Raw genomic sequence first — 17,842 nt, 5'->3', positions numbered from 1 at the left:
CGCGTATGTTTTGCCTGCATGTATTTCTGCACCATGTATATGCCTTATTGCCTTTAGAGTCCAGGATTCCACATCAAATCACTTGGATGTGGAATCATGGATGGGGGCAGGAAACTGTAACCCAGATCCTGGAAAGAACAAGTGCTCTTGTGTCATAATTTAATATTTGGGGTACGTGGGTAGCAGGTTGTGATAACTACTCTCGCACCTAGAGGCTGGTAGTCGTGTTAGAGCCTAGGGAGATAAATAAAAAACAGACAACTTCATCATTTCTTGTGTTCAGCTGTTAATCTTAGAATTTTGCTAATGCATAAATGTCTTTCTGGATGAAGTACTTATTCTGATACATTGTTCTAATTTTTTAGGTTTTTTCTCAATCTGGAAACACTTGTAGGATGTGTACTTTCTGGTCCAACTTCACCATTGGCTTTTAGTGATTCTGTACTGAGTGTGATTAATCAGAATGCGAAGCAGTTGGCAAACAAGGAGCATCTGTGGAGAATGTGGAGTATTATAGTCACTCCTCTGACTGATGTGATTCATCAGGTACTGCACAGCTGCTGCGGCTCCCTCCCTGGGGTCTGGACTAACGGTTAGGGTTAGGGTACAACTATGTGTTTAAATAAAAATTAAAAACATTTTTTTAATGGTAACAGGGGCTTTTGTCTGACTAATTTCTTATGAAATGTTTGAGGTTCTGTGTGTTTTTAGATGGTGTCCCTCTATAGCAGCTTTCTCTAGAACTAGAGTAGCCCAGGCTGGCCTCAGACTCACGGTAGTATTCTTTCCTCAGCTTTCTAAATGATGTGATTACATGTGTGAAGTATAACTACAAGTTATACTTGGGAGCTTAGGGTTGTTTAAAAAATTGAAATCAATGTCTCAGTTCGGTTTTTATTGCTGTTAAGACACACCATGACCACAACAACTCATTTTAAAAAAGTATTTAACTGGGGTGGCTTATATTTTCCGAGATTAAGTCTATTATAATCATAGTTGGGAGCATGGCAGCATGCTGGCAGACATGGTGCTGACTACAATCTTGATTAGAAGGCAACAGAAAGTGGACTGCCTCACTGAATGAGGCTTGAGCAAAGAAGACCTCAAAGCCCACCCCTGCAGTGACACTTCCTCTAACAGGGTCACACCTAATCCTGCAAAGCCACACCCTCTAGTGCCACTCCTTTCAGGGGCACAATCAATATACTGTTTTCTGGGGAACCTAGAATCTCCCTGTCCCTGTTTCTGTTTCTCTTCCATGTCTCAGTTCTCAAAGGTTTTGGAGAACAAATTCACATGAACAGGAGTTCCATACCTTGAATAGTATACACATAATTTCAGCTGTCTGCCATGGCAGGCGGATTGCTATTTGTATGTGACCTCATCATACTTGAATATAATCCCATCTTGAGTCTGCCTAGGGTTTTAGTTCATCTCACTGAGGTCATACTTATATCTAGGCTAAGGCTGGGTAGGGTTTGAATTAGTTGGTAATATGTCTAACTCCATATTTTTTATTTCAGACTAATGAAGTGAATCAAGGTGATGCCTTAGAACATAATTTTAGTGCCATCTATGGTGCATTGACTTTACCAATAAACCATATTTTTTCAGCTCAGACATTTCCTATGGTAAGAATGTATATTGCTTCTGTAAGGGTTTTGTGCCTTTCTGGAAATAATACCTTTATATATGATTAGTACCAACTCTGAATTTTTCTTTAAATTACAATTGTGGGGTGGAGGAATACTTGTGCGAAGGCAAAGAGGGTGAAATAGGCTTTTGACTTTTGGTAATTTCTGACACTGTTCACATGGACTATAATAGGGAGTTATAACAGGTCTTTCTTAAGTGTCTTAAGACCTTAAGTGTCTCAGTTCTTTTCACAGTCTCAAAATTGTACTAATCCTGTTATTTTTGATATGCTGGTGTCAGTTTACCTAACTTCTGTTTTGTTATTAGGCTACCATGAAGACTTTACTTAAAACTTGGTCAGAATTATATAGAGCATTTGCACGCTGTGCTGCTTTGGTGGCAACAGCAGAAGAGAATTTGTGCTGTGAAGAGCTTTCTTCTAAAATACTATGCAGTGTGGAAGATGAAGTACTTTCAGTGAGTTTCCCCCTGTACTATATATTTTGTAAATTGGAGATAACATGAAAAAATGAAGTTTACTAAAGCTGTACTAGAGGTCCAGTTAATGTAGAGAAACAAGTCTTTACCTTGGGTGTCTTGTTAATGTAATTAGTCTAGCTCCCTTACAGTGTCTGTGTGCTCACCTGTACAGAGTAGTTCTGAAGTTTTCTCTACATCAAAGTAGGAATCTTGCTTAGGCCTGAGTTAAAATTCCTATATGATAAGGAGAATGCAATCTGCTAAGTGTGTCTGCATGGAGCTGTGTGTGTGTCTCCCTTTTTTGCTATAGATTATATGAGATCATCTTTCTTTGAGAATATACTGGGTGGAAGTAGTTGGCATGGAAAGGAAAGCATATTGGACAGCTTTTTTCCTTCTGAATGGATCAAAAGTCCAGAACTCAGAGCAAAACCTGGAGCTTTCTTGGGAATGGGGAAGAAGCACAGCTTTTGCCTGTTTCTGACAGCAGAGAGAAAATTCATGGGCTTTGACCATTAGAGAGGGATGTGACTGCTGAATCAGACTTTCCTGCAACACTTGGGTTGGCCACTTCACTGTGTTCTCTTTTGCCACTTGATTGATGCTTCTGGACTTATTCTGGTGAGCAGAATATATGACTTCACCAGCCATGGACTTTTGACCAGGCATGAAAATAACCTCCTTGTAAAGTACATGTCAAATCCAACTAGAAAGCAGTTACTGAAATGGCAATACAATAACTGTTCCTTCTGTCCCATTGCTGGGATTAAAGACAGACTCTACAGCGCAGCCAGCTGCCATTGGTCATTCTTTTCAAAGCCCAAGCTCTTCCTTTTGTTGATTCTTTGTGTTGATGTTTATTACCTGATTTTGATTATCCCTATTTACTATTTGGGGTTTGGATTGTTTGTGTTTTTCTTGGGTCTTTTGGAGCATCATTAAGTTATTAAAATGATCTCACATTTTGATATAGTCCTTTAATACTTTTCCTCATGACTGTCTTTTATGTCCCATAGATTTGGTGTGTTAAATTTTTCTTCAATTTTCCTTTTTTTTATAGTTTTGCTACTGATACCTAGCTTTAGAATACAGGATATTTTAATTTTGTTATCTGTTGAGGCTTCCTTGGTGTGGTCAGTTTTGGAGGAAGATCATGGACTCTGCCAAGAAGAGTTATTCTTCAGTGTTTCAGTCTCTAGTGTTGAGTCCATTTGTTGTATGGAGTCTGATTGTTTAGTTTTTGTCTAGGTGACCTGTCTTTTGCTCAAAGTGTTTTATTGAAGTCACCTATTATTATCTCAGTGTTGGTTATCTGTGGTTTTACATCCACAAATTTTTATCAAATGGGTATACCTGTGTATGTGCATATATTTAGGATTGATTGTACTATCCTTCCTCTTGGTGTATTTTATGAAGTGACCTTATCTCATTTGAGTTATTTTGGTTTGAGTCGTGTCAGATACTAGAATATACTAATAGTTTCCTAAATCTGTTTGCTTGGAATACCTCTTTCCTCTTACCTTAAAGTGGTTTCTGTCTTTGATGGTGAAGTATGTTTCTTGGATCCTATTTTTAAATACCATGTGCTCCTCAGTTTTTCTTTCTGAAATGCAGGTGAGTAGGTGTTTAGCCTGCATGTATGTCTGTACTATATGCATGTACTGCCCATAGAGAAACTGGACCTGGAACTAGATTGCTAACCTCCCTGTGGGTGCTCTGGAAGAGCTGAGCTGCAAATGTTCTTAACCTCTGGGCTCTCTCTCCTGGCCTAGTCTTTTTTTTTTTTAATTTTTTTTAATGATTTATTTAACTTTATGTACATTGGTGTGAAGGTGTCAGACTCGTGGAACTGCATTTTCAGACAGTTGTGAGCTGCCATGTGGGTGATGGGACTTGAACCCGTGTCCTCTGGAAGAGCAGTCAGTGCTCTTAACTGCTGAGCCATCTCTCCAGCCCTCCTGGCCTAGTCTTACCACTTTGTTGAAGAATTGACAATGTTGATGATCAGAGTTTTGAAAGATTTATGTTAATTTCTGCTCCTCCCCCCCCCCCCAACTCCCTGTAGCTTTGGCTGTCTCGGAACTTGCTCTGTAGACTAGGCTAGCCTTGAACTCAAAAGATTCACCTGCCTCTGCCTCCTGAGTGTTGGCCTTTATTTGTTTGGTATGGCATTTTTCATTCGTTCTTTTTTTTTTTTTTAAAGATTATTTATTAAGTATACAGTGGTCTGTCTGCATGCATGCCTGCAGGCCGGAAGAGGGCACCAGGTCTCATTTCAGACTTGAATTGCCCCTTTAGTAGCTTTTCAACATACTTTCTTTTATTCTGCCCTCTTCCCACGTCCCTTTCCCCCAAGACAGGGTTTCTTTGTTATAGCCTTGGCTGGCCTGGAACCAGCTTTGTAGACTAGGCTGGCCTCAAACTCAGATCATCCGCCTATCTCCACCTCCCAGGTGCTTGGATTAAAGGTGTGTGCCACTAGCGCCCTGCTGAATTATTTAAACTGTTAAGGGCAGTTTCATTTTTTAGTTCTATTTGGAATTCTATAGGCTTTTGCCTGATGGGCATCTTTTTTTTCTAGGTGTAGAAAAATTTCCTTTATATTTTATTGAAAGTAATATTCTGACTTTGGTAGTCTTTTTATGGCCATTACCCAAAAGGTAGGTTTTTCCATGGTGTCCCAAAGTAAATTTATGGATTTTGTAAATTTGTCGTTGCCTTCACTAAGTGATCCAAATTCTCTACCCTCTCTTCTTCAGCCCTTGTGTTTTCTATATTAATAAGTAGTCTGTTAGTAACGCTTTCTACTGAGATTTTTATTGGTTCACAGAACTTTTTCCAGCACCATTTCAGCTTGGCTTTTCTTCAGTAATTTACATCTTTTTGTTGTTGTTTTCCAGAGTTTCTCTGTATAACTTTGTGAGCTGTCCTGGAACTCTTTGGCCAGGCTGGCCTTGAACTCACAGAGATCTGCCTGCCTCTGCCTCCCAAGTGCTGGGATTAAAGATGTGAGCCACCACTGCTCAGCAGTAAATTATATCTTTTTATTGAATTATTTTTTTATGTCTTATATTAGCAGCCTCATTTCATTGATCTCTTTGTTTTCATTCTCTTAGAATATAACCAGTTTTAAATTTTTTTTGGAAGCCCTTCCAGATTCTTATTTGGATCCATTTGCTGTCTTGGACTTTTGCCTTTTTGTTTCTGTGCTGGGACTTAGCATCTATCGTTAGTTTGACTGGAAGCTTGGCTGTGGGGTTCAGGATTTGAGGACTGGGGAACTGAACTGGAGGGTCAAGGACTAGAGATCACTTGTCTGTCTGTCCTATGGATTTTCTTCCTCCATCTCATGAGTGCTGATATTACAGGTGCGACTTACAATACCTGGTTTACTTGGTCAGGCTTCATGCATGCTATTCAGGGACTCTACCATACTAACTGTCCTAATTAATCTTCCATTGATTTCATTTTAGAAATTACTATTAATATTAGGGTGGGGACATGGGAACCTGTGTTGTAGAAGTCAGGGCCAACCTTTGGGAGTTGACTTTTCCTTTCACAATAGGTTCTGGGGTCGGGTTTGTGTGGTAATTGCTTTTCTTTCCTGAGCCATCTTGAACCCCTCTCCTTGGGTGGGTTCACATGAGGACATAGTGTGGGATGGGGGTGTGATACCTATGTGCATGTAGAGGTCGAAGGAGGGTTTTTAGCTGTCTTGGTTTATGATTCCATCTTACTCTTAAGTCTTACTGAACCTGGAGTTTCCTGTTTAAGTTTGACTGTCAGCCAGCAAGCCCAAGCTATCTTTCTGACTCTGTTCCTCACAGTGCTGAGTTACAGGTGTGTGCATCCATCCCCAGTTGTGTGTGTGTGTTTTGAGACAGGGAAACACTGTAACTCTAACTGGATTCCAATTTAATAGAACTTCCATAGGTAAGACTTTATACTGCTGACATTCCAAGCCTTGGTTATTGTGCCTGACCCTTCTGTTTTGCGATTAGCAGCTCTTCATCTACACTGACTGACTAGATTTTTCTATACTGTGCACATGTATACGTGTTAGTGTACCTGTTGAAGTCAGAGGGCAACTGTGGGAGGCGGTTCTTCCACTATAATGGTTCCTAGGATTAAACTGTCAGCTTTGGTGGTAAGCGCTTTTACCCACTGAGCCATCTCACTAGCCTTCTTAGAGTTTTGCATTTTTGAGATAGGGTTTCTTTGTGCAGCTCCTGACCTGGAGCTTACTCTGTAGTCCCAGCTGGCCTTGAACTCAGGAGATCTACCTAGCTCTGTTCCCCTATGTTTAAAGGTGTGGACCTGTAGTGCCTGCTCTATGCAAGCTGGGAGCTAGGCTGGAGACACACAGAGACGCGGAGACGCGGGTCATCCTTGAAATAAGAATGCTAAGAATGACAACTTGATTGTGCTCCAGGGAACCATATATCAGGATCCTTAACTGATAGCCTTGCCCATCTGCAAAACCTACCAGAATTCACTCCCCTGCCATCAGGAACTCATTAGGGTCTCCTACTCAGAGCAGCTGTAGGCACAGGAAAACAAGTTTTTTACTCTGTTCACTCCAGCAGACAAAAGGTTTGAGGCAGGCAAAGAAAGTCAAGGGGTCAGGGGTCTGCAATCCCCAACATGGGCCAACGCACAGCGCTTGTTTGGTGAATCCTTATCCTCTTAGTTTTTGGACATTTGGATATGATGGTGAATACTGTTGATTTTGTTTGACCTAGATTGCTTTGTTGAGCCTGGTATCAGTTCCCACTATGGAATCCTGTCTCTCATGGATATGTTTGGATCTCTGAAAGTGCTTAAGAGACTCTGAATCCTGTGCATTCTGCGGAAGTCTTGTGAATGTCGATAGTTCATCTTGTGGTGGAGAATGTCTTTTTTCTTCTGTACTCTATATTCTTTTTTGTCGGAGGTGTACTGCATGCCTGGAAAAGTAGTAGCTGTAGATGTTGTGGGAGGGGAAAGCTGTGTTACCCTTCCTGTGTTTTCTACCGTCTTTCTCGCATTTTTAGATTCTGTTTCTTTTTTGTTAAGGATGAGGAAGAAATGTAGAGGAGCTTATTTAGCGGCTTTCATTGTGTTTGTATTCATGGGGCTTAATATTAATTTTCAAGACTTGGAATTATGTAGGGGTGTGTGTGTGTGCGCGCGCGCGTGTGTGCACGTGTGCGTGTGTGTGCGTGCGAGCGAGAGAGAGAGAGAGAGAGAGAGAGAGAGAGAGCGCGAGCGAGAGCAAGCGAGCGCAGAGCGCACGTGTGTGAGTGCTGGTGCCCATGGAGAATGGAGGTGGCTGTTGGATGCCCTGGAACCTCCTTCCGTGGGTGTATTTTTTTTGTACCTTCGCAGATGAATTGTCACTCTAGTTTTGAGGGTGGGGTTTTAGATGGAGCTATGGCTAAGACCTTGCATAGATCCCAATCAGTCAATCAACAAATAAACAAATAAATGGGATTTATTAGTGGATATGGCTTATTTTTGGTACTGTAAAGATCAATAATTTTCTGAGTGTTGAGAAGTGTTAATGACCACGTATTTGTAGGATAAATAATAAAATTTTTGTATGTGAATTGACACTTGAATACTATTCCTGTAGTAAGCGTTTCTGATTGTGGTACTTACATTTTTTTCCTAGGATTTGTTATTCTTGGACAGGATCTCTCAAATTATTATTGTAATGGTTGATTGTATCGACTTTTCACCGTATAATGTTAAGTATCAGCCCAAAATCAAATGTAAGTATTTTCTTTTTATCATTGTTTATACAGTATTTCATAGCATTTCAGGGAAAAATTGTTTGGTATTTCAAGGCTGGGTTTCTCTCTAACATAACAGCCTTGAATGTCCTGGAACTAACAGACATTTGCCTGTCTCTGCCTCTGCCTCTGCTTCCGCATCCCAAGTGCTGGGATAAAAGGGGTGTGCCACCAACACCTGGCTAGAGAAAATCCTAACACCTCTTTCCTTTCACTTTACAAACTTTTTATCAGATTATTTTGCTAATATCACCACTTAAGCAAATTTTTAGCGCAAAGTTACAGAAACCTCATTTTTTGGTTAGATTCTCCAGTAACAGTCCTGGTCTGGGCACACACCTCTAATCCTAGCAGTTGTCAGGGTTATCTGGGAGAAATACACCAGGTAGCCTGGGCTGTATATGTATAACATGACCCTCAGTCTTGAACAAAAACTCAAATTTGCATTTGTTCTATTACTGTTCCCAATGTAAAAGCGTGGTATACAAGCAAACAGCTTGATGAGCCTGGAATATCACCTCAGTATTATTATTGTCTCATGGTTTTCATAGATGAAGCGCTTGGCCAGCCTTTTAATTTGAACTTGCCACATTTCTTCAAGGAACTTTGAATTTTTTAAACAAATACCTCAAAACTAATGTAGTGGTGCTTTTAATTTATAATTCATTCTTTCCTGGTAATGTTAACATATATTGTTGGTTGCTTGTCACAAGGAGGAACTCGTCTATTTAGTCTCTCTAGACTGGCTTCTCACTTCATATGCAGCCAGAGACGTCCTTGACTTCAGGTCTTCTGTCTCTACCTAGTAACTCCTGGGATAGGGTTTTAGCTGGGGGTTTTGTGCATGGTCGGCAAGCACTGTACCAATTGAGATATATATATCTCCTTTATCCCAAGTACTTTATTTTCTAGCACATTGACTCATGACTCATTACTTGGTAATTCATCTTCCTAAATCACTTGGTCGTAAGACTTTTTTGAATATATGGTCTTATCGCTTATGACATTCTAGGATTTGTTGGTGATCCCTCTAAGATTACAGTCATGATCATCCTTGGCTGCCACTCATGATTTCTGAAATGATCACATTGTTTTTATTTGATTACATTAAATTAGCCTGTATCAGAAGTCGATTTCTTACCCATTATTACATCATGAGATCCTATTTTGAATTGTTGTTTTCATAATATTTATTTCACAGTTATTGAGTGGGATTATAGTTTGATATAGTTTGATAACATGTTCCAATATAATAGCTCAAGCTATCAGTTTTGAGTTTCTGGATCTGATGGTTGGGAGACATGAAGAACATTAGGAAGGGTGAAAAACACTGCTCTTATTTCTTATTGCTTAATTTTCGAGACAGGATTTCACTAAACCTTGATTTCACTGATAGGCTAAAGTGACTGGCCAGCAAAACTCCCACCTTCATATTCCTGTTTCTCCTCCCAGCACTGGGATTATGTATCTAACACGATGTTTAACCTTCTCCACTGTTTCCTTGTTCCCTCTTCTTCTTTTGTAGATTCCATTTGCATTGTATGAGTTCTGGGCATCAAACCCAGAGCCTTTACTTGCTAGAAAAGCACCTTATTACTGAATGACATCTTTTTCTTATGGTAATTTGAGAAATTTCCACTGCTTGTGAGTTTTGCAGAGTATTCAGCTATATCTTGTACTTTTTTAATACCTGGAGCTGTTTACCGCAGAAACTGTTCTTTTTATCTGAGACTTACACATAAAAAGCCAGAGCAATTCATTGTTCTTTCTGGGTCCTCTTACCGAGGAAAGCTTGGGCATGGATGTGGATGTGGTGATGTGGGAGGGTCTTCTGTTTGTGTTCATTGATAAAGAAACTGCCTTGGCCCATTTAATGGGCCAGCCCTTAGGTGGGTGGAGTAGACAGAACAGGAAGAAGGAAGTGAGGTAGGTGGCTCAGTCATGCCACGCCTCTCCTAAGTGAGATAAATCGCCATGCCTTGCCTCTCTGGGGCAGACCGCCATGCCTCTCCTCAGGGAGACAAATGCCATGAAGCCAGCCACTAGGTCAGACGTGCTGAATCTTTCCTGGTAAGACACCATTTATAGTATTACAGATTATTAGATATGGGTTAAAGCAAGAGATGTGAGAATTAGCTAGTAGGAGGCTGAAACTAATGGGTCAGGCAGTGTTTAAAAGAATACAGTTTGTGTGTTGTTATTTTGGGGCATAAGCTAGCCAGTGGCCAGGTGCAGGGCGGCGGGAATACAGCCTGCAGCTCCACACTACAATGTCGTGTCTGAGTTACTGGTTTCTGTGGATATGCTTTTGGTTGTCATATGATTCTGCATGGGTTCTTGCTGCATTGTACCTACCCAGTTTAAGTGAGAACCTTACTTCCAGTATTCTTAATATACAAACATAAAATTTGGCCAGATAATTTTTGGGGGGGGGGTGATAGCTTCTTGACATCCCCTTTCATCTCGGCCATAGCCCGGCACCTCAGGCTTAACATTTTGTACGAGAATTTCTGAGTCATATTTTTAACATGTTTATGTTGAAGAAACTGATTCTAGAGAGGATGATTGACCTTTTTTGGTAGCAATTCTGGTTTTAGTTCATTATGAAGCTGGCTAGTAAGGTACGAATTAGACTTTTCCCCTTTCTTAAATTGAAGCTCTCCTAAGACTTGATTGTTTTACAGAAACAGGTGACTTTGGAGTAAGAATGACTTTCAGTGCAGAAGAAACGTTGCTTTGTTTTATACCTGGAATATGTAGAGATGATCGAAGAGGGAATGTAAAGGAGAATGTGTACGTTTAAGTAAATGTTCCAGTGTAGAAAATAGATACTAGAGTTTCTTTGTAGTGTCTCATTTGTAGGAACCAATGAAGTGCATGCAAATGAGCCAGGAATATTAATTTCTATTGAAATCACGTAGTATAGGAAGCCCTTTATAATTTAGCTTTGTTATTTCAGTTGTATGATTTAGTAATTGTAAAATAGTTGTGGAATTCTGAGGGATAGCAGAAACTGAAATGTATTTTAATTTCTTTGAAATTCCTTTTTTGGGGGGATTATTTGAGATTTGCCAGTTCTTTTATTTTTTTTGAGTTTTGAGACAGGGTTTCTCTGTAGCTTTGGAGCCTGTCCTGGAACTAGCTCTTCTAGACCAGCCTGGCCTCAATCTCACAGAGATCCACTTGCCTCTGCCTCCCAAGTACCAGGATTAAAGGCGTGCACCACCACCACCTGTCCTGGTTTTCTTCTAAAGTTAGTCTAGTGATAGTTTTTCAGTAATACTTTGAAGTATTATTTGAAGGCTTATCTGAGGATTTAGATAACAAGAACATGTGTATTTGATGATGTAGTTAGTATTTGAATGCAAAATGTAAAAAGTGAGTGATACATTGCAGACTCAATCCAATTTTGTCTTAGCACCACAGAGGTCTTCAGAGTGGTCCAGAAAGAAGAAGGAACCCCTTGGGAAATTGGCTTCTTTATTTAAGCTAATTGTGAGACTGATCCATTCTTTCCACACTCTGAGCTTCAAGGAAACGTATTCTGATACACTGGTTAACATTGTTAACTCAGTCATCAGCATGCTTTCTAATATATTTGGACACATTTCCTTGCCTTCTATGATCCGAGAAATATTTGCAACTTTTACAAGACCTCTGGCTTTACTATATGAAAACTCAAAGTAAGTATTTTCAGCTTATTCATGTTAAGTATATGTGAGTTTGTGTGTGTGATTTGCATGTATGCATGGTTTATGAATGTGTTATGTACATATGTTTGTCACAGGCTGCCTTCTATTAACTACCTACCTTGCTTTTTGAGACAGGGCCTCTAACTTTCAGCTCACCAATTCCAGCTGCAAACTCTAGGAAGCACCAGGATATCCTCTTTAGTGCTAGGTTTGCAAGTCTGTGTGTCCTCATCTGACTTTGTGTTCAGGTTCTAGGGATCCAAATTCACTCAGGTCTTCTGTCTGTGTGACAACACTTAACCAACAGAGCCTATATTCTCAGCCTAATATGTGTAATTTAAGTATAATTAGTAACTTTTTGGTTTCGCATCAGCTTTTTTGTCCTGGGTGAAATTCTAGAATATATCTATATGTATTTTAAAATGTAAAAGTTTCAAATAGAAACAACTTAGAACTATTTCATTTGACTTTTTCCTCTCCCTGTAATTTTCAATTTTACATGTGACTTTTCATACTTATTTACACAAAGAAACATGCTTATTAAATACATAATATGGATATATTTTACTTGATACTGTGCAGTTGGATAATACACTGTATGTAGTTACATACACGAAAACCTCATCTTAATCTCAGTTTCTGATCAGTGGACTCCATTGGTTCTATATCCAGCCTCGTCTGTCATGATAACATTTAAGCATTATTTGCCCGCATATCATTGTTTGTTTTGACCATGGCATCTGTTAAGTCAAGGTTCTTTGTTTTGTTTTTGAGACAAGATCTGTTTAATTGCTCTGACTATCCTGGAACTCACTTTTTAGACCAAGCTGGCCTCAATGTCAAGAGATTTCAGCTGCCTATGCCTCTCAAGTGCTTGGATCAAAAGCATGCATCACCACCTGGCCACATTTTTTAAAAAATCATTATTTTAGAATGTATAAGGAGAAACCAGAGCAGTGGCTGAAGCAGTTAGATTGCTGCTCTTATTGAAGATTGGAGTGTAGCTTTCAGCATCCACATTGGGTAGGCTTAAACTGCTGGTAACCCAAACTTCAACTGTTGCTTCTTTTGACCTCTGCCTCTTCCCTGACCTCCACAGGCACTTGCCCACACTTAAATGTGTGTGTGTGTGTGTGTTTCTGTTGAAATAGCTTAGTACAGCACTAACCTAGTGTACACAAACCTGAGGTTCTGTTCCTGTGCACAAATGACAAGACTTGGACAAGTAGTTAATCACAGACACGTGAAGTCTGTTCTAGGTGTTTTTAAAGATTTGTTTTCTAAGTGTTATGTTTACTTCATTTTTGATATTTGATTCTTGGGATATTTTACATTACTATGACTGTTTTTCCTTATTTTTGTGGCTCTGTGTCTTCTCTTTGAGACTTAGCTTGATAACTAGTGCAGCGATGGCATCTTGAAATATTACTGATTTTATATCTGTCTTCTCAGGCTTGATGAAGTTCCTAAAGTGTATAGTAGTCTGAACAACAAGGTAAGTAGATAGTGTCCAAAAAAATACACTTTATCACTAAGGACCACCATATGGTTTCTGTAGTTATCTTTTTTAAACATAATTGATGTTAAATGCATGCCGTGGTGTGAGTGGAGGTCAAAGGACATGTACAGGAGTTGGTTCTCTCCTACTGTGTAGAATCCAGAGACTGAAATTATGCCTGTGAGCTTTAATGTCAAGTGCCTCCATTCCTTGTTATTTTACTGCATTTATGGGCATGCGTTTATAATTATGGATAAATGAGTGCTATCTTAGAGGTCAGAAGAGGTCTTCTCTCTGGAGTTAACACTGAGTGCTGTTAACCACTGAACCCCCAGCCCCATTGCTCCATTTTTTTGTTTTGTGTGTGGGGTCGTTTCGAGAGAGGGTTTCTCTGTGTTCTAGCCCTGGCTGTCCTCAAACTTGCTCTGTAGACCAGGCTGGCCTCAAATTGACAGAAATCCACTTGCCTCTGCCCCCCAAGTGCTGGGATTAAAGGTGTGCTCCACCACTACCTTTTCCATTGCTTCATTTTTTAATGGTCATAAAACAATAGGGTATGGATACATTCTTTAGTAGCTGGGTTTTTTCTTTAGAATTTACTATTTCGAATTCATGTAATCCTCAGGTATTAACCCTTTATGTGGGGTTTGCTATAATATTATAAATTGCATACATAGTTATTAATTGGAATTATAATTAATAACATTTTTTATCTTAAGAAATAACTTCAAATACAGTACTAGCATTTAAAGTAAATTTACCTGATTGTTTTTAAAGAGGAGTATATATGTATGGTGACCATGGTGTTGCTTAAAGATGGTTGATATTTTTAAAATTGAAATAGTAATTGTGTTTAATATACATTTTGCATTTCCCACTCTTTCCTAGTTAGAAAAGCTATTAGGAGAAATTGTTGCTTGTCTACAACACAACTATCCTGGGGCCTACGACAGTGAACTTCTTGGACAACTTTCTCCACTTCTGTGCATAATATTTCTTCACAAGAATAAACAGATTCGAAAGCAGAGTGCTCTGTTGTGGAACACTACATTCGCTAAAGCGACAACTCTGGTTTATCCTGAAGAATTAAAGTATGTTAGCATTGCAACTTCCTATACCTGCTTAATCCATTATGATGATGTAAACCTGTATTTGGGTTCTAATACAACCTGCACAGTTTAATTGTATCCCCAGACTATGTAGTAACAATTAAACTTGGGTTGACTTCTATTAGACTTAACATTTTGTGGAACCAGTATGTGCAACAGAAAAATCCTTAAATAAACAAGGGCAGAGAGTTGTAGGTTATTAATAAAGCCAGACATGGAGAGTAGTAATAGTAAACTTTTAAATTTTTTAAAATTTTAGTCAGGGTTTCTATATAACCCTGACTGTTCTAGAACTCATGTAGTTGGGCTGTCTTCAAACCCAGATTCACTTGCCCCTGCCTCCTGAGTCCTGGGATTAAAGGCATTTGCCACAATGTCTAGCATATTCTAAAACCAAACTGAGAAAAAATTATTTTATATGAATGTTTTCCGTATGTGGGTCTGTGTACCAACTCCATGTCTGGTCATTGTGGAGGCCAGAGAGGGCCTTCATCGGGTCTGTCTTGAACTGGAGTTAGACTGTTCGCTGCTAGGTCCCTTGGAAGAGCAGTCACCTCACTAATCCCTAATGTTTGAAAACTCTGATATTTTTAAAAAACTGTGTATGAGTGTTTTTCAAGCAAGTATATTCTTACACAGTGTGCATGCCTGGTGGTTTTGGAGGCTAAAAAGGTCATTGCATTTCCTGGAGCTGGAGTTATGAATGGTGGCGATTGAACCAGGGTCAGAGCAATTAGTGCTTCTAACCATTAAGCCATCAGCCCACTACTTTCATGGGTTTGTGGGTTGGGGGGTTGTTTGCTTGTTTTTATCATTTTGAGTTTGAGACAAGGTTCACACTTGTAGCGTAGCTTGTTGTTGAACACTTCGTGTTATCTCACCTTTAGTATGCTGGAATTATAGGCACAAAGCCTGCTATGCCTTGCTCGAAAATTAAGTTGAAAGAGAGAATGCTGTGAAAGGTATAGAGGAAAATCTCCAAATATTTTCTAATTATCAGTGTTGTATACGTGTAAGTAAGAGACATAAACTAGGTATAATTGCTACATAACAATTTTAAATCGGACTGGCGCTGTTTTTCCTTAGTGTACCTGAAACTGTGGGCTTTATTGCCATCACAGCATAAACTGGAAGTGATGGCTTCAGAAATTCAAGGTCATAGAGCTAAATCACAAGTTTGAGGCCAGCCTGGGATTCATGAGAACCTGATTCATAATATTTTTAACATTATGAGTGTACTTTACTTAATATCTTTGTACTTATTTTTAAAGACCAGTATTAAGAGAAGCCAAACAAAAAGTTTTGCTTCTGTTGCCTGGTTTGGAAAACGTTGAAATGATGGATGAATGCAGTGGGCCATATTCAGATGCAGTAAGTAGATTTTTTTTCTTCAATTTGAGTAGATTGGTTTAAATGAGTATTTGAACAGGGAAGAATTCAGTAGCACCACCTGTTTCTCATTCCATATGAAGCTTTCCATTTAGGAAGGAATGTGTACTTTTGTTTATAATCCAGAGAAAAAATACAGATGTTTACTGTGTGGTTTTTGTTTTATCTAAAGAATTCTCACCAGAGAAAACAGCTTCTTACTATTTGTTCAACATAATTTAGCGTGTCAAATTGTACATCCTGCTGTAAGAGAAAAATGTGCTGAATACATTTATGTTCTCCACCTACATGAGTTTTTTTTATTCTCAAATGTTGTATGTTTCGTGTATTTTCTTCTGAATTTCAAGACTGATGTGTATTTGTTGTGTCTAGTAATTTGATACAAAGCTTAAAAAGTGTAACAAGTTTTTTTTTTCTTCAGAATTTATAAAAGTAAAGTCTGTAACCTGACTGTAGAAATAGATTTTTTAAACAGCGGCTTTCCTTTATTTTCAGTAGACTCAAATAGTAAGAAATTTTATACCAGTTTAAATGAATAATCATTAGACTGAAATTTGGATAATCAAAAGAAGCAAAGAGTAGACATACTTAATATGTTTTTTTTTTTCTTAATAGACAGAAAATTCACAATTAAATGTCAAGATAAGTGGCATGGAAAGAAAATCAAGTGGAAAAAGAGACTCCTTTTTGGCACAGACTAAGGATAAAAAAGAAAATACGAAGCTGTCGGCCAAAGTATGTTTTCAAAAGTATATTTACTGGCATTTTAAATAATGTTTGCTAGCTTTAGGACACAAACCCTCATATTTGGAGGAAAGAGTTGTGGAAGACCAAATATATTTTGGGTTTGTGGTATAATGTAAAATACAGGCCTGATAGAACCTGCAGTGATTTTTTTTTTCTTAGTAATGACAGATCTGTATGATGCTTAGCCTCATGGTCACTCTCAGTATTACATGTGGTTATTCTGGGCAGCTTTCCTGATGAGAGCTGAAAGGATGAATGAACAGCACAGTGTACTGCATGACAATAATTTAGATCCTTTGATTAGAACTTTATGTTGTCCAGTAAAATGTGTATATCTAACTCCATAGAATTGTTTCCGAAAAGGCTTACTACTTTATCTTCTGAATATTAGAGGTAGGGGAAAGTCAAGGGCATTTTATTTCTTATTGTGAATATTGTTTTATATGTGTGCTTCTAATCTTAACATTTGTAGTAGTTGTAGTCTGAGACAGAATCTCATGTTCAGTTTAACCTGGACTGCATAAATAGACATTATTTTCAGATGAGAAAAATGTATGTCAATTTCAAACTGCGTAATCAGAATTAAAAAATAATACCATAGTATTAGAAAACATAGAAAGATTAGAAAATAATTTGGAAACTCACATCTTTTTAAAAACCCACAGCTGAAATTAGAATCTTCATCTCCAAAATTAAGGAGTAATAAGCTTTTGGAAGAGGAAAAATCTACTGACTTTGTGTTCATACCTCCTGAAGAAAAAGAGGCAAAGGCAAGGATTTTGACTGAGCACCAGAAAGAAGTCCTCAAGACAAAAAGGTTTGTGGACACTTTTCTCTTGACCTCTATGTGACTTATGTGAGAATGTGTCATTGTGTCAGGTGTCTGTTTTTGGAATGCCTTGGAAATCTTACTTAGGACATCAGTAATGGTAGGTAAGTGCTCTACCACTGGGCCACATCTAGCCAGATCTAGCTAGAGCATACTAAATTTTAATGGCAGATGACGGAACTATACATGGTAGCATTTAATAACATTTTATCTTTCCAGTAATATGCCCATTGTTTCTAAGCTTTGGAGGAGAAAAATCTGTTCTTATATGATTATTAAATACACTTTGGTAGAATTATAACTTTTTCTTGATAGTGGGACTATCACCAGGTTTTTAGATTTTTATTTATAAGATTTTTTTTCTAGGTGTGATATTCCTGCCTTGTATAATAATCTAGATGTTTCACAAGACACCTTATTTTCCGCTCAGTTTAGCCAAGAAGAATCTATGTAAGTACAAAACTTTTATGACTAGTTTCATAATTACATAATTAAAAATAATCTAATTTGTACAATTATTTATCTTAGGGAAAGCCACACTTTAACTGAAAAACCAAAAGAAGATGCCAGGGTAATTAAGGTATAAGCAATTTTTGATGCTTTGGTGTTTTTCAAAAATCATCCTGCTGTTTTGAGGTCTAGTAAATTATAAGGTTGTAGATCTTTGTTTCATTGATTGTTAAAATTTG

General features: G+C 38.4%; 1 protein-coding gene across 3 annotated transcripts in view; it reads left to right on the top strand.

The window, feature by feature from the left end:
* Rif1 (replication timing regulatory factor 1) overlaps window positions 1-17,842 on the top strand; it is a 51,407-nt gene that overhangs the window by 20,402 nt on the left and 13,163 nt on the right. For all 3 annotated transcript variants that reach the window (XM_038336550.1, XM_038336551.1, XM_038336548.1), the window contains exons 18-29: window positions 366-546; window positions 1,524-1,631; window positions 1,963-2,112; window positions 7,769-7,868; window positions 11,308-11,572; window positions 13,034-13,076; window positions 13,968-14,170; window positions 15,460-15,559; window positions 16,193-16,312; window positions 16,990-17,141; window positions 17,520-17,603; window positions 17,682-17,733. In XM_038336550.1, coding sequence (XP_038192478.1) covers window positions 366-546; window positions 1,524-1,631; window positions 1,963-2,112; window positions 7,769-7,868; window positions 11,308-11,572; window positions 13,034-13,076; window positions 13,968-14,170; window positions 15,460-15,559; window positions 16,193-16,312; window positions 16,990-17,141; window positions 17,520-17,603; window positions 17,682-17,733 — 1,558 coding nt within the window. The remainder of the gene's footprint in view (window positions 1-365; window positions 547-1,523; window positions 1,632-1,962; window positions 2,113-7,768; window positions 7,869-11,307; window positions 11,573-13,033; window positions 13,077-13,967; window positions 14,171-15,459; window positions 15,560-16,192; window positions 16,313-16,989; window positions 17,142-17,519; window positions 17,604-17,681; window positions 17,734-17,842) is intronic.

The sequence above is a fragment of the Arvicola amphibius genome, chromosome 7 (assembly GCF_903992535.2).
Source record: "Arvicola amphibius chromosome 7, mArvAmp1.2, whole genome shotgun sequence".
Taxonomy (NCBI): Eukaryota; Metazoa; Chordata; class Mammalia; order Rodentia; family Cricetidae; genus Arvicola; species Arvicola amphibius.
The sequence above is the reverse complement of the archived record's forward strand: the minus strand, read 5'-3'. Positions and strand labels throughout refer to the sequence as shown.